At 34.6% G+C, this 16,908-nt stretch overlaps 4 protein-coding genes across 5 annotated transcripts; 1 reads left to right on the top strand and 3 right to left on the bottom strand.

Annotated features, from left to right (window-relative positions):
- Nucleotides 1-693: 693 nt before the first annotated feature.
- Nucleotides 694-1,997, bottom strand: LOC106412371 (ethylene-responsive transcription factor CRF6). The gene has a single exon (XM_013853296.3). The coding sequence runs from the start codon at nt 1,831-1,833 to the stop codon at nt 967-969; it is 867 nt and encodes a 288-aa protein (XP_013708750.1). The 5' UTR covers nt 1,834-1,997; the 3' UTR covers nt 694-966.
- A 4,545-nt stretch (nt 1,998-6,542) lies between these two features.
- On the top strand, nt 6,543-8,427 carry LOC106413798 (exosome complex component RRP41 homolog). 2 transcript variants are annotated; one of them, XM_013854542.2, is made up of 11 exons: nt 6,543-6,654; nt 6,773-6,837; nt 6,901-6,947; nt 7,030-7,090; nt 7,167-7,205; nt 7,291-7,355; nt 7,455-7,515; nt 7,611-7,647; nt 7,728-7,930; nt 7,995-8,084; nt 8,176-8,427. In XM_013854542.2, exons 2-11 carry the CDS (start codon nt 6,784-6,786, stop codon nt 8,221-8,223), a joined length of 705 nt encoding a protein of 234 aa, XP_013709996.1. In that variant the 5' UTR covers nt 6,543-6,654; nt 6,773-6,783; the 3' UTR covers nt 8,224-8,427. The 2 variants fall into 2 exon arrangements, with proteins under 2 accessions (XP_013709996.1, XP_013709995.1); XM_013854541.2 differs by having other exon boundaries at nt 7,455-7,533.
- Nucleotides 8,428-10,768: 2,341 nt separating this feature from the next.
- Nucleotides 10,769-13,597, bottom strand: LOC106414225 (putative glucose-6-phosphate 1-epimerase). Its single transcript, XM_013854912.3, has 8 exons — nt 12,343-13,597; nt 12,179-12,253; nt 12,030-12,086; nt 11,775-11,938; nt 11,558-11,692; nt 11,375-11,477; nt 11,191-11,290; nt 10,769-11,112 (listed from the first exon to the last, which is right to left on the bottom strand). Exons 1-8 carry the CDS (start codon nt 12,451-12,453, stop codon nt 10,904-10,906), a joined length of 954 nt encoding a protein of 317 aa, XP_013710366.1. The 5' UTR covers nt 12,454-13,597; the 3' UTR covers nt 10,769-10,903.
- A 454-nt stretch (nt 13,598-14,051) lies between these two features.
- On the bottom strand, nt 14,052-16,751 carry LOC106411991 (BTB/POZ domain-containing protein POB1). Its single transcript, XM_013852862.3, has 6 exons — nt 16,391-16,751; nt 16,203-16,304; nt 15,981-16,114; nt 15,835-15,898; nt 15,127-15,406; nt 14,052-15,052 (listed from the first exon to the last, which is right to left on the bottom strand). Exons 1-6 carry the CDS (start codon nt 16,644-16,646, stop codon nt 14,227-14,229), a joined length of 1,662 nt encoding a protein of 553 aa, XP_013708316.1. The 5' UTR covers nt 16,647-16,751; the 3' UTR covers nt 14,052-14,226.
- Nucleotides 16,752-16,908: the final 157 nt, after the last annotated feature.

Raw genomic sequence — 16,908 nt, 5'->3', positions numbered from 1 at the left:
TTCCCGGTTTAGTTTGATCGTTGTTTCTGCTTTCACCTTGTTCCATCGACTTTCGTTCTAATCCCCTGAATCCTTTCTCTCCTTCGACTAGGAAGATCGTAGTTCTCTTAGATCGATCGAAGACGGTGGCTTTCCTGAAGCGGTGATCCGGTTGCGTTATGGCTGTCCGTGAAGACTGTTTTGTTGGTCGTTCACCGATCTTTCTCCGCTTCGGCAGAGCTCCGACGTGACTCCTTCCGGAGGAAGTGGAGGCTCTTTGTATTGATGTGTGTTTCAGATTCGTGTGTCGAACGTACACTTGGTGGCAAGTGTCGTCTTACTTCTCCTATGGTTTTTTTCTAGTGGGCTGAAGGTTCATAGAGTTTTGTAAATGCAGTATGTTGTTTTAGACTTTAGTTTCTGTTTTGTGTTGGGTTCAGTTCTTGTTGGGCTTTGACCCATTAATAAAAATATCCAGTAGAAAAAAAAAAAGTGAGTGTTTAATTCTGAATCTACAAACCTAAAAATCCTTTTTTTATATATTAGCTGGTTCTCTGTTCTAAATCTTTAGATCAAAACATTAAAAACCGAACATCTAATGAGAATAGAACTGGAAGTCCCTAACCGGATCAGCCTTCCTGCAATTATTTTGATTTTTATTTGATTTTTGATTTTGCTTTTAATTTTAATTTTTGTCCTATATAGAGCATTAACTTCAAATTGTAAAAAAATATCATAGCAACATTTAAAACAATATTAATATGGACATTATAAACACTTTGGGATATACTGCCTCTTCACGTTGGTACAATCTCAAAAGAAAAAAAATCAAATAACTAAAATTAGCTAATAAACCTTTATAAACACTTTTGACATTTTTATCTTAATCTTAACTAATAATACTCCTCCTACTTAGTCATATATACCCACAAAATCCAGCCGACCAGAACCGTCCACGTCACTGACTGGCAAAGACCAATTTGTGTATTAATCATTCTCGAAGAAATTGTCTACATCCCATGGAGACGCATCGAAATCTTCGCTCAAATCGAACGAGAAATCTTCCGGTTCGTTCTCTTCTTTCGGTATAACCGGGTTTAGTAACGGTTTCTCGATTTCGATTTCATCATCCAGAAACAAAGGCTCCGGAGGAGTTTCCGAATCCCAAAAGTACTCCCCGGCGAGGCACAGATCCGGCAACGAATACGGATCCGGGAACAAGCTCGCCGGCTCCACCTCCGAGGATAGCTCGATTGGTTCGATCTCAACCTCTGTTTTCTCGTTGAAGTTGAATCGGAGAACAGACGTCGGAGAACGGAGGCTCTGGCTCCCGGAATCGCATCCCGAAACCGTTTCTAGATCGATCACCGGCGAAGGAGACGGAGGAGGAGGAGGAGTCAGAAAATTCGTCTGTGCGTTATGGCCTCTGAATTTAATCGCGGCCCGATCGTAAACCATAGCAGCTTCCTCTGCCGTCACGAAAGTCCCTAGCCACACCCGAGAACGGCTCGACGGATCTCGGATCTCCGCCGCGAATTTCCCCCACGGCCTCCGCCTCACGCCTCTGTACTTTACGGGATTCGCTGACACGTCATCATTTCCGCCTTTTCTAGCTTTCCTCGAAGAGGATGATTTGGTTTCGCCGAATCTAATCTCCTCCACGTAACGTTTCACTCTCGGGGCAACCGTTACGTTGCTGTTGTTATCATCATCGTCGTCGCTTGATGAGTCGGTTGCGAAAGGATCTGTATAAGCGATTCGGACCACTCTCGGAGAGTCGTTGGATGGTTTAGCCGGGACAGGTGTCACCTTGTGATGCTCTGTGAACTTTACTCTTCTCGTTCGTCTCTCCATCTACTCTGCTTTGGTTTGGTTGGAGAGAGAGGGAGAGGGAGAAAGAGAAGAGTCAAGGTGTTAAAGAAGAATCGCCGTTTCTTAGGAACATCCTCTTCTTTAAATATTACTCTCATTTTATTAAACGTAAAATTTACATTAAATTTTTTGTCAACAGTAGGGGAGAAACTAATGCGCGTTTAAACCGGTTAATAGCACTAATTTTATGCATAATACTGGGATTTAATATGAGGAGAACCGATGGGGATCCTAAACGGCTTTCCGCATCTTAGATTGAGACGTTAGATTTCTCACACGTGTTTGTTACCGTACCGAAAGCAGAGCCTCTGTCCTATTCTAATAGCTTGGTCTCCAAGCTTTTTCATTCTCCCACTCGCAGTGTGGTGTACAAACAACTCACGCGCTATGAAGTGGGACCCCTTTCATGTGAGATTAGTCACGAGGATTGTCACTTACCATAGATTTGTTTGGTAGTGAATCTATTGATGTGTATTAAAAGAGTAATATAATCTCGTGTTAATTGGAAACGTAATTTGTTTATTCTGGAAATGTGTGATATTTTGCTTGGAGGCCAAGTCACTACTAGCTCCCTCTGATATTTTAATGTATCTCACAGAAACATAGATTAGATTTCCTTAATTTTTTTTATTGTGCTTTGACTAGAATTGGTCGGGAAAAAATCATTAAAAACACGAAAACCGCATAATTTAATTTTAAAATTTACAATAACTTATTTCCTGAAACTAACATCCTGCTGGTAGTTGTGGGCACGGATCAAATATCCGGATTTTTGAAAGTATTTGTGATATGGTTCATATGTCACGGATATCTAATTTTTCGATTAGCCTTACTTCGGAAAAATACGGATATTCGGAAATACGGATATCTGGAAAATAAATAGATATTTGCGGATATTTACGAATACTTACGGATATCTCATATGTTTTCATTAATACAAATAATATTAAAATTTTGATACAAATTTATTTTGTAAAATAATTTTTTGCATGATATATATGATAAAAATTAAAAGAAGTAGTGAATCTACATATTTTGTAAATTTTTTGAACTTAATTAACAATTATAATAACAAGAAAACTTAAGAAAAAAATTATAATTGTCATAAATGTGTTCTCTTCCTTTTATGTAATACTTTTATATAAGTAATTATGTGAATAGAATTTATCAAATCATATGTTAGAATAATAATTATATAATTTTATACATTAAAAACTTTAAATATAATCAAGATATATATGTATTTATATATTGACGGATCGGATATCCGCTTCCCAAAATTTTAATATTTGTGATTTGCTTCGATTTTAACGGATATTGATTTTTAGTATTTGTTTTGCTTCGAAAGTTTACGGATATTCGGAATTTTCGGATCGAATCGAAACGAATAACGAATCGAATCAAATCTAACGGATAAAATGCCCAGCCCTACCTGCTAGATTACTACTTACATTGCTTGTGATTTCAGATTTTTAATAGCTCGGCGAGAGTGAAATTTATAAATTAAAAACAAAATTGTTTTTATACATATGATCATTTTGGTTTAACAGATGACTACTAAAATGAAATAGATAAAACTATAAGAATAATTATTTATAGAAATTAAATAGAATAGAATTAGCATTCCACTTATTCCATAACCTTTTGAGGTTGGGTGAGTTTTCAAATGACTTTTATTTTTTCTAAAATAAAATGAAATATATTTATTTTTGCATTAAAATAAAAATTTCACAATTGAAAATGAATAAATGTAGAAAATAAGTAAATTATAAATATATAAAGTTGCAAAAGGAAAAAAAAAAAAAAAAACATGCAATCCGGATGTTTTCTTATCAACCTATCTATGTATAATGTTTTTAATGTTTTTAACAATACTTGAAATGGTTACGTAGTCCTTGAAATGTTTTCCAGCTCATGTCTTGATTATAATTGCTTGAAACTTATCTATGAGGGTTAGAGCTTGAGACATAGATAGAATCATTGACAAAATTGCTTCCCGTATATTCTTTTGGTGACTTCATCAATTTCTTATAAGAGACAAATCAATGCTCAATGATTCCCATCATTCCACAGCAAAATCCAAATCAAAAACAAGCCCACACATGGACCAGCTCAAAATGTGTTACTAAAAGGCTTAGGTTTGGTATCTTTGTTCCAAAAAAAATTCTTATAGATTTATTTTTTGGTTAAAAAAAAAAAAAAAAGCGACGGTCTTTATCGCCCTACTAATCACGAACTGAATTCCACTTGGCCGATGACTCATCTGATGGTGGTCACTGGAGATGGAAAATGGCGCGGTGGATCTTTCGTTCATAACAAAATGGGTGTGAGGGCAATTCTGTATTTTGTTGCTCATGCTTGTGCACGTAGGGTTGCCTAGCCACTTCTTTCACCTCTGTTTGAACTTCTTTTATTTCTTTCATTTTAGACAATGCATTTTACTGTCCGTCTTTCACCTTGATAACTTTGTTCCAAAAACATTTACATATCAAAAACTGAAACCCAAAATTTTGTAAACTGTGTAAATCATTAAAAACAAGAAGACCGCATAATTTAGTTTTAAAAATTACAATAACTTATTTCCTGAAACTAAAATCCTACTAGACTACTACTAGACTACTACTTACATTGCTTGTGATTTTAGGTTTTTTAATAGCTTCGCATTATTAGCCACTCTTGGTAAGATCATATAATAGGAGTAAGAAACAGTCGATAAAAATATGATATTTATAACAGCACGTAGCAAGACCATTTTCGTAGTAGGTACTAGTTAGAAAGTGTATGTCTTGAATTGTCTAATTTAGAAGGGAAAAACTTATAAATATCATTCCATCATCTCGTCCGTCACGAGCCCGTCATTTTCTTATACGTCATTAGACTCACCACCTTTCATTTCATTACACATGCATACCCAACACGTACACACAATTTAAATCAGCAATGAATCTTTATATAAAAACCTCAACAGTTTACATCAAAGTTCAGAATATATTAATAACTCGATCTTCAGACAGAACTTTGATTTTTCATCTGACTAAGATTTGTCGCATGACTAAGAATATTGGTCCAGATTCGGTTGTTTCTTCTATGGTTTAGATTTTATGTAGTCTCGTTTGAGCAACATTTCTCACTACTTTTACAAATAAAAACTGTTACAATCTATAAGAAAAAAAACGATGTAAAGGAACTAAACTTATCGAATCAAATAACACACATTATGATTCTATGGTGTAGTATAGTGGTATAGTACTCATTGAGTCATTGGTGTGAAACAAAAATGAAAGAAAAGAGAAATTTCCTAAGATAACAAATTTTAAGGTTTTATCACAAAAATAGTTTTTAATAAAGAAAATGACAAAAATAAGTTTTATTAAAGGGTATTTCTAGACTGTATTTTTACCCTATGGTTAACTAATCTAGACTTAGGTTTTAGAGTTAAGGAGAAGATTTTGGGGATAGAGTGTCAATTTTTAAAAAATAAAAAATAAAAATAAAAAATAAAAAAATTCAAAATAAAAAGGGGATATTTTGATCATTTTTTTTTAGGGTTATTTTAGTGACAAAAACTTAAAAATGACTATTTGAGAGAATTGCCAGAATGAAAATGTTGATTTGCAACAAATATCATTAATCCAATAAGATTAGATTAAAGCTTTGATTGGTAGAGCATTAACATTAGCAGTAGTAGTATGATATAGAAGTAGTATGCTACATGAGCTGTATGTTTTTGCTAAATTGTTTAATAAGATGATTGGTAGAGCAGTATGAGTATGCTATTTAAAATTATTACAAAAATTAATATATAATATATAATATATTTATTTTAATAAATATATTTCTAATATATATACATATAAATATATTAACATATAAAATTAAAAGATATATAATTAATTTATTTTATTTAATAATTTTAAAATTATGCTTATATCGAAAAATATTATTTTTAAATAAATTTTATAATTAAAAATATGTATTTTTAAAAATAGTATTTTAAATTTAAAATATAATTTAATTTATATCAAAATTTTATTGTAAATTAATTTTAGAAATTAAATTATTAAAAAAATACTTTTATTGTAAATTAATTTTTTAAAAATCAAAATTTTATTTCCTAGATATAAAAATAATTTTATGATATTATTAAATAAAATAAATGAATTAATTATATATTTTCTTTAATTTTATAAATTATAAATGTAAATGCTCTTCTAAAAGTTTGATATGAGAGCATTGACCAGAGAATATTTGGAAAGCATTAGTATTTAATAAATGTTTTTCTAAATGTTTTTCTAACAATTGTTGATTGGTTAACGTAGAACATAAAACTAATGCTAAGAGCACCATTATTGCAGGTTCCAAAAGAGTTTTTAAAGGTTTGGGTCCCACAAAAATTGTAAAACCGGTTGCAAAAGGCTTTGAACGAAGAAACGATCGTGGTGGATCCAGCTCTAAGTAAAACTTCATCAGCATATGTTCACCAAATTGATTCTTGTTTGTAGCCAAAAACAAATGTCTTAAAAAAAATCCAACTATGCATTTACACCAAAAGAAAATCGACTATGCACATACACATACACATACACATACACATACACATACACGGCTACAGCCAAACGGTCGTTAAGTCAACCTCCTGACTCTCGTAGTAATTTTACCATTGTACCCTTATAATCTGAACTAACTCAGACAGAACAAAAAAAAAAACTAAAGCCCTACGCTTTGGTTTCACTCGTTCGTCGGGAGTGTCTCGAATCGCCGCCGTCCATAAACCTCCGTCGTATCTCCGCGGCAAATTTTAAGGTAAGCCTCGTCTCTCTCTCCCCGCGTCTTTCAGATTTTGTTGGTTCTCTGTTTTGGAAGTATCGAACTTGGTTTAGTCTCTGTGTCTCATTGCTCTCTCATCATTGCTCTCATTTAGAGTTAACAGCAATGGAGTATGTAAACCCTGAAGGTCTTAGATTAGATGGTCGCCGATTCAATGAGGTATCTTTCTTTTGCATCGGCTGTGAATCAATCTCTCTATCTCTTATGCTGGTTTTGTAATAGATGAGGCAAATCGTAGCTGAAGTGGGAGTGGTTTCCAGGGCTGACGGGTAAACACATATCTTGATCTCAGTTCTTAATTTGGCACTTTCATGAATTAACAAAAAAAAAACCCAAACTTTTCATGTCTAGCTCTGCTGTCTTCGAGATGGGTAATACCAAAGTAATCGCAGCTGTTTATGGCCCAAGAGAGGTGCTTTTTCACTCATTCTCTAAGTTTCTTATGTACCTTTCTGTGTGTTTGATTGTGTGTCTCTTTGCTCATTCAGATTCAGAACAAGAGCCAACAAAAGAATGGTCATGCATTGGTGTGTACATGTTTGTGTGTATTATTCTTGGCTTAATGCTTTTATAAATTTGAAATGCTTGTGCCTTTTTCACTCTAATTGGTAGGTGATGTGTGAGTATAGTATGGCTCATTTTAGTACTGGTGATCGTAGAAGACAGAAAAACGACAGGTTGGTTACACACTTACTACAATATCTAAAAGACTCAAACTTTTGTTCTTGCAGTTACAAAAAAGTTGAATTGGTTGTGTGTTATCATGGTATGGTCAGGCGATCAACAGAGTTATCTCTTGTCATCCGTCAGACAATGGAAGCTTGCATATTAACCGAAGTATTGCCTCATTCTCAGGTCTTCCCTTCTTTTTTACTTTCCAGTGAAATTTTAGAATCAGAATATTGAGTTTTAGATTGTTTCTTTTTATGCAGATTGACATCTTCCTTCAAGTTCTACAAGCTGATGGAGGTAACTGTTCTTCAAACCCTCTCTTTATCTTAATCTCTGGGATCTTTCATTAATGCTATGTTTGTGTAATCATTAATCAGGAACAAGATCAGCTTGTATCAATGCTGCGACTCTAGCTCTTGCTGACGCTGGAATACCAATGCGTGATCTTGCTGTTTCCTGCAGTGCTGGATACTTGAACAGTACTCCACTTCTTGATCTTAACTATGTCGAAGATAGCGCCGGAGGAGCTGATGTTACCGTAGGCATTCTACCTAAACTAGACAAAGTGACACTCCTACAGGTTCATCCTTCTCTCTTATATCCCCAATCAAATTGTTTTTAATTTATTGGTTGAAAATGTGTAGATGGATGCAAAGTTACCGATGGAAACATTTGAAACGGTGTTTGCATTGGCTTCTGAAGGCTGCAAGGCGATTGCTGAGAGAGTACGCGAGGTAAAAGCAATGGAGTTTCTGAATCCTTTTTTTGTGCCACCATTGAAGAGCATTCTTTGTTTTCTAAAATCTTTGGTTCTGCTTTTTGAAGGTACTTCAAGAAAACACCAAACAGCTAGAGTATCGTCGAGCTGCATAAACTTCAGAGCTAGAGAAAGAAAACAAAACTAATATGTCCCAAGCTTTTTTTGTCAATGTCTTTGTTAAATGTTGCTGCTAATTTTTCCCAAACTCAAAAGTTAGTAATGCAACAGTCAAACTATAGATTGAACACACAATGGTCTCATGTGTTTTAAGGTTTGTGTGAAACCTCAAATCTTAGTTTTGAGGATGGTTTTCTCCACTGATAAAACCTTCAATCTGACTTTAAAAAGAAATTTAATTTGGATTATAGTCCTTAAAACTTATCAAAGTTAATAAAAATACAAAAAACTTTTATAAATAATGAAACATATATTAAAAAGAGAAAATTGCCAAAACGGAACAAAAAAACAACATAATTATCCTTATGGTATAAAACCATATTTGTCCATTTATTCTCCATTCTAACCTTTCCATTTCTGAAATTTAATTAAATAAATAGTTTTACGAAGAGAAAAAGATAAAAATAGCACTAAATCAAGTTTTTGTTCCCAAACTAACACTCAAAGTCAAAAGTCACAAAAATAGCACTTAATGTTTTATCAAAAGTCACAAACTTAGGGTTTAGAGTTAAAGGGTGGGGTTTAGGATTTAAAGTTTAGGGTTTAGAGTTTAGGGTTTAGGGTTTAGGGTTTAGGGTTTAGGGTTTAGGGTTTAGAGTATAGGGTTTAGGGTTTAGAGTTTAAGGTTTAGGGTTTAGGGTTTAGGGTTTAGGGTTTAGAGTTGAGAAATGAGGTTTTGGGGATAAGATTTCAAATTTTGAAAAATAAAAAAATTAAAATTTTCAAAGGATAAACTTAGAAATGTGCTATTTTGGTCATTTTAGTTTTTGAGTGCTATTTTTGTGATATAAACTTAAAAAGGTGCTATTTTTGAGATTTGCCCTTTTATGAATCCAAAAAAATATTCAAAATATTAAAATATAAACAATTAATAAAACACCTATGTACACAAACACATTTTCTTTTTGTTAAAAAACTTGATAAATAAAATTTTAAAATTACGTTCCACTAAAACTAGAATTCGTCTTCTACGGAAAATGAGTTAGTAAAAAACGAATTCCAAAATAAACGAGTCCACCTACTTTTTTTAGAAGAAACAATCTAAAAATGATTAAAATTCTAAATATGTGGAATGCAAATTCTACTAATTGTAAAGACCACTACTTTTCTTTTGAATGTAGTTTCTACTAATTGTAAAGATCACTACTTTTAGAAATTGTATTCAGAATTTTTGTCATGGTTCTACACAGTGTAAAAGGTGCCTTCTACGGATAAAAAAACTAGTTTTTCCGAAAATTAAGGAAGTTTCAGTTAAGAAAATATTCTAATTTCCTAAAATGTGTCCTGGTTGATTTTCTTTGTCAAAATATTAAAAAAGAAAAACGATTTTGGCTTTTCTTCTTCATCAATCTATGATTTCTCAATAGTTTTTCTTGTGATTTTCACACTCTTTTTCTATAATGCATATCTATACAATACGTGGTGTTTGGGAATGGGATGGGTTTTTTTGGCTGATGATGAAGGGGGGTATGCTATTGTTATTGAAATCAAGTTCTACCTTAGAAGATTTTAAAAGAATAGTTTTGGAGGATTTTAGAAACCAAATGCAATTAGGTTACGGGATCAGGTGTTCTTTTTTAAATTTTTTTTTTTTTTACATTTTTCTTCCTTTCTAAAACATTATGGGATTACCTTATTTTTTTTTATCTTTTTCTATTAAACTTTTTAAAAATGGTTTTAATTTATGTTTAATTTGATTAAGGAAAAATTAGTTTTGAGATTATGAAAAATATTATACTATAGGGACAACTTAGTGATGCTTTTATACCATATGGACAACTATGTTATTTTTTTGTTCCGTTTTGACAATTTTCCCTATTAAAAATTATTGCAAAGGTTATTAAAGTTATAATATAATAAATGAGAATTGCAAAAATACAAATTAAATAAGAAGTTATAAGTGAAAAATCAAATTTCTCAATGCATCTATTTTTGTTATGTTCTAAAGATCAATTAGTGAAATCTAAAATAATATATTATCTTGCTTATTAATTATAGGTAGGTTACAAGTTTTTAAATTTATCGAATCTGACATTTTTATATAAAAAGTATTATGAAATATAAAATTAAATGAACTAAGATGATGATAAATATAAAAGTTAAACATGGTTATTTGAAAAATACATAATGCTCTCTGTTTTGTCACTACATCACAAAGAGTACCGGTATGAAAAATCCCCGGCTGGTAAATATTAACCAATTGATGATAAGATGAAGCCCATATATCTTATATATTGCTTATGCCACTTTGTGTCTAATACGCCCCCTCGAGATCATCGATGAATCGGGTTGGAGTTCGTGAACATGGTTCTGATACCATATTAAGCTCGATGGACTTCTAACCTAAAACCAATTGGTGATAAGAAGAGTGACCCATCTATCTTATATATTGATTAGAATCCCTTGCAACTACTGATGTGGGACATTTTAGTTTCTAATAATAAATTTCTCTACTGTGAGAATAATAAAAGTACAAACAGCTTAACATGCAAAGAAAAACTGAACACAAAATGATGTCTCTGCTCTCTTCCAGTGTAGCAGTACCAAAAAAAACTGCAATGGAATAAGCATAATATTCTTTTTAAGGATTGGGATTCTAAAAGAGGTAAGTAAGAATCAGAATCCTTTGCTCTGTAGTTCAAGTTGATCAAAGCAGAAACTGGACTTAACAGCGGTTAACATAAGCCTTCCGGTCCATTCTTCTCCTGGCTTCAAAGTGATTGGTCTCTCAACTGCTGCACCATCCACACAAAGCATGCTTTTGTACTCATCATCCCCAAAATTAGCCATGGTTTTAGATTTCTTCTCCCATGGATTCCACACCACTGCATCATCATCACCATCATAACTCATGTAAGAAACTAGTCATCAACAAATTTTAAGTGTTGTCTGAATATCTTTACCTGTATCTGGAAGACCTTCCTTTCCTATAACATATGTTCTTTTCCGTTCATGGTCAAGAACTGCTACCACTTTGGGTGATCTAATGTAAGTCCGGTCCATCTGAAACCAAAAGAAACATTCTGATATGACTTAAACCAAAAGATAGCTTTGTTCTTTACTATACATGTTTTGCATGATCTTTACCTCAGATTCAAAGGTTATTGAATCGCCTTGTTCTGTCAAAAGCTCTCTTTTCCTAAGGTTGTCCAAGTAGTCCAATGTCTCTAACCCTTCAACCCTCACTTCACTGTTAAACCAAACACAAGTGAACACTTTTGTATTTCACCAAACACACAGAATGTTTTACTGATAAGTGGAAAAAAATACCTTATGTCAGAGACAGAGAGGTAAGTATGATAAGCGAATAAGAAGCTAAAGGGCTTGCCGTTGACGTTTCTAACGCGAGAAGTCAATGTTAAGTCTCCATCTATGGCAAGTGAGACCCTAAGACGGAACTCAAAACTGCAAAGGGAAACACACACATATAGATTTGAGAATCTAAAAAGAGAAAGAACATTAAAAAGCAAATGATGATGGTTTTAACCTGTGAGGCCATTGCTTTAAGTCCTCTTCTGATGGTTTGAGAAGAAGATCAACAAATGATTTGCCTAAGGACTCTTTGGAGTTAAGAGGAGGTGGGTTCTCATCGATAACCCAAATTTTGTTCCTTGCAAACCCATGTTGGTCCAGTAATCCACAATCCCCAAACTTCAAACACACACACAAAAACAATTCAATTACAATGTTCAAAACAAAAAAAATGATACAACAATGAGAGCACTAACTATAAAAAAGTTACCTGAGGATAACAAATCTGAATCCCACCACGCATTGATTTTGGGTGTTTGAATATAGCCTAAACAATATATTACATTTGTTAAAAATCACATCTCTTTATGCCTTCTTCTTCGATAATACGTTTCAAGGGGTTACCACATACATACATACCTTGTTGCTAGTGAAAAGGAGCTCTTCGCCTTGGTCATTCCTCCATGAAACCACGTGTCCTCCATGTAAACTAATCTGCCAAAACCAAAACCCACAAACACATTGATTTTTAAAAAACTCGACTTTAAGAGAGACATGAAGACGAGGCTGAAGAAAGTTGAAACCTTGGCAGAAGCGCCATGAGGGTTACGGAGAAAGACTTGGTCAATGCCGTTCCAGTCTTTGGTCATCTCAGTAGCTGCTTTATGATCCCACACTGCTGCGTAATGACCCATTCTTCTTTCTTCCCTCTTGCACAGAAAGTTTCCAACTTCTAAATTTTGAAAATCTCAAGAACTTCCCGACAAGTTCTCTGTCTCTTGTCTTCACAACCCAAAGAAAGGAGCAAAAAACGACAAAAGAGCTTTTTATCTCACAAAAGTCTCATGACCACGACCTCTTAATTATTATTAGATCTGCAAATCTTAAATACTCTTTTTGTTGCTTAAGTACTCTTCTCTCAAATGAATTAAGACAGCAACGATAAGAACAACACCTGGCGATACAATGAGCAAAAAACACTTAATCTTGGATTCTTATTTTGATTATTACTAGATTTTATCACCACCACTCTCTTTTATATTTATTATATATATGGTACCAATATAATATAAAATAATATAAAATCAGGTTTAGCTTTATATGGTTAATAAAACGAAGAAACAAAAGAAAACACAAGTTTGGAGATCTGGTGAAATCCAACAGAAGAATAAAACGCCAAGAACAGAGTAAACAGTTTATAAACTTGAGAGATTAGTAAGTAAGGAAGACAAGAGAACAGAGATCTCTGATGGATTTATAGGAGTTTTTAGGAGGAGGTTACTGGTTACGTGCATTCCTTCAGATAGACACGGCGGAAACACAACTGAACTTTCTTCATGTTATTATAAGGAAATAAAGACTTTTTTTTTTAATAAACCTATTATAGTATTAAATTATTATATATATTTTTTTAAATGTCATTTATGTGTTTTGAACTTTTTATAATGTCCAGCCTGTCTTTGATTAAATAAGATACAGATTATAATTTTGAGGTTGAGAGGAGAAGAATGATAATAATACCTTAATCAGTGGACTAGATCCTTGGTGCACGCACGAGGATAGTTAAAAAAAAAAAAACTATTGATCTTTCTCTAATCTGTACTGTTGATTTATTTCTATAATATTGTTTTCTAATAAGCTATTTTTTAACGAAATTGCAAAACACAAATCATTTTTATAGTTATATATTTGTCGTAAAATTGTAAAAAAATGTAACATCAAGATTCCATGTATTCTCTCTCTCTGTCTCATGACTGTAGTCTATTAAATAAAAATGATTGAGTACACTAGATGACACCGTACCACGTGTACGGTATCCAAACAACGGTCAGTTTCTATTCGAAATCATTTGAAATTTTAATAGTGGGGGAATTTTAAAAGACCAACTCGACCAAAAGGCTTGGCTCAAATGGAGTGTGAGGTCTGTTTCAATCCAAGTAGATAGTTAAATTGCTCTTTATTCAAAAATATGATATGACCTAGTTCCGTTAAATGTCTAATGTATGTGTTTTGTTTAGTTCAAAAAAGTGTGTTTTATAGGAGGACTGGACTATGATGAGCCAACAACGCCTGGCTTCCCCTCCCACGGCTCCGTTAGGGGTTAGGTCTTCCTTTATATAGCAAACTTTTTTCGTCCACTACTTTATAGAAAGCTGTTGTATATTGCACATTATATTTTTTATCTTCACAAGTTCGTTCATAATACAATCAAGCGACCATTATGAACGAACATGCAAGATAGAAAAATAATGTGCAATATCAAACATCAAAGTTGCTGATCAAGAAAAGTAAAAAGCATAAACAGAAATATACCAAACCCAAACGCATTTACATCATTCTTAAATGTCGCTGATTTAGAAAAGTTTTATAAAGTTATATAAACTTCAAAGTCTAAAATAAAAGTTTGGTTAGAGAGAAGAGATGTAGCAAAGATAAGTCTGCCATGAAGGAACAAAGAGAAAAGGTCACTAAGGATCTGTAGACCTTCTGATGGTAAGCTCAGCCTTGAGATGGAGGATGCCATTGATGAAGTAAAGATTATCCTCCTCAACAAAAGACGTCCATGGAATCCCAAACAAGTTCCTGTACCCAACTGCTTTCCCTCCAGTGAACGTATAGTTCCCTTTGTACTTGCTTATGAACTCCTCCGATGGGTTTGACCTCGCCGAGAACTCATAGTCCACTCCAAAGCTCACCGACCCTTTCTCCTGCATCCCTAGGAACAGCCCGAAACAGTAAAACGAGCTCTGCTGGTCCAAGTTGCAATGCGCTGAGAGGAAGAACCCTTGACCGCCTATGTGAAAGGCCTGAGAATAGACTCTCCCTGAAGGGAACAATCCAATGCATTCTTCTCTCTTCAGGTCTAGGTAGACCACGCACTGCGGCATAGGAAGCTCGAACTCAAGTACTTTGACCGGTCTGTATTTGTAAGCCCTCTCTATGAGGTGGCGGTGCACTGAGGCTGACTCTTCCGCGGCTAGGCTACGCTGCTTGTGTGGGGTTTCCGCCTTGAAGAAGAGCGCTTCCAGAACAAGCTTTGACGCTAGTTCGTGCTCGAAGTCACTGCATGTCAGCACCTTCTTCAGCTTACGGCACGTCATGAACGGGAAGCGGATGGAGCGTGCGAGGCGTGACCCGAGAATCTCTCTCCGCTCCTCCAACGAAGGGTACTGCGCTCTTGCCCATTTCAAGATAAGATCGTAAACTGCATCCTCTGATGCAACTTGGAGATCGTCGCTTGACAAAACCGCCTCAATTCCCGCCAAGGGGAGAGACATAAACTCCTCTTGAAACCTGAAAAAAAAAAGACAGTTATATCGTTGAATAAATGCATACAAAACTATTACATTTGTCACAAAAGTTGTTACTTGGTAAAGTCCTTGTAACGGGCAGCAAGGAACTTCTTTGCAGAATCGGTTAAAGGCTGAACGGGTGTAGCCACTAGAACAGTGGGGGGAAGGTCGAGGTAAAGCAGCGCAGACTCGGTAGTCATAGGCATGTCGCGGAGAAGTCTGCTGCAGTAACTCATGCAAGAGGCGACCTCGAACTTATCAGCAGCCATGAGCAGATCTAACAATGCAGGTGCTGTGGTGACAGACACCGTGTTGGTATACATAAAGTTTAAAAGCTCCATCAACGCATCTTCCTCTGCAAACACACACAAAGTAAGGTATGTAAAATATAAATCAAACGCCATCTATTAATGTCGAAAATAACACAAAACAAATCAACAAAATATGTAAATCCATTTGAGCCTAGTCCTGTTAAATATATAAGATCTAAAGACAAACTAACATCCATCAAAGCAGTTTCTTCCTCTGTCATATACACAAAGTAAGGTATGTATATAAAAATCAAATCCATCTATTAAGTCGAACTAACACACAAACAAATCAACAAATGTAAATCCATTTGAGCCTAGTCCTGTTAAAGATATAAGATCTAAAGACAAACTAATCAACAAATGAATACCAAGCCAATACACACGATAAATCAACAAATGTAATCCATCTGTGCCTTGTCCTGTTAAGGACAAACTAACATCACAATCAAATAATGATCACATGAATGAATACCTGATGCATTGATTAGAAGAGTGACATGCCTTTGTCCAGATTCCATCATTCCATTGGAGAAAAGCTATAACATTTTCAAAAAAAAAAACAAAAGTGAGACACACACACAAAGGGCAAAAACACAAACATAAAAAAGAAGGATTGACCTTGTAAAAGAAAGGGCTTTTGGCAGCTAAGATAGGAGAACTAATATGAAGCTCCCTAACCCTTTTAACACTAAAACAGTCCAACCACTCAAGCCCCCAGTTTGGGGCACTAGTCACATCGTCCTCATCATCACCTAAAATTCAAAAACCAATTCCTTGTGTATCAATCAAACACAATACAATTAAAAAAAAAAAAGGACGTAGCTTTATAAGTAACACTACCTGAAAAAGCCTCTTCAATCATAGCCTCGCCTTCATCCATATCAGGCTGCTCATTAGTCAAAACCCGCTCCTCAGCACCCGCGAGAATGTCTGAAATGGTAACTGAAAATTGAAAAGAAAAAAAAACACGAAATCAAAAACAATTTGATTAAGCCCTAAAAGCAAATGCCTTTCCTTTATAAGATTACCAGATTCCTTCTTGATAGTATCCTCTCTTCTCCTCTTGCGGCGACGAGCCCAATCGGCGATGCTCCCATACCCTTCAGCGTCGGGGTTAGAGCCGCGGCCCATGATCTCGATCCGGAGCAACCGATCGGAGAAGTTGCTGTCGTTGAAGGCGAATCCGAAATCGGCTTCGGAGGAGGAGGAGGAGGAATCAAGGTAGTGTGTGTGGGGACCCAACATGTCCCCAAACTCATTGCCTGGAAGTTCAGGTAGCTCCATGGCGGAGAGAGGAATCAAAGTGAAAGGAAGAGACTTTGATTTGATTTGATGATCGTTAGTTAGTTCGAAAGAGAGCGAGAGAGATGAGAGAAGAGACTGTTGTTAGTTATATAGCTATCTAATAACCGGTTCGGTTTAATCAACCAATTTCCGGTTTACTTTAGATGATTAAATATATGGTCAAATAGCTTTGGATTTGTTTCTGAGAAAACATTCAAATGGCGGATTTGTTTCCTTTTTGGTCTTTGACTCTGCTTGGATT

Source organism: Brassica napus, chromosome C8 (genome assembly GCF_020379485.1).
Source record: "Brassica napus cultivar Da-Ae chromosome C8, Da-Ae, whole genome shotgun sequence".
NCBI lineage: Eukaryota > Viridiplantae > Streptophyta > Magnoliopsida > Brassicales > Brassicaceae > Brassica > Brassica napus.
This window is presented reverse-complemented; position numbering and strand designations above follow the sequence as displayed.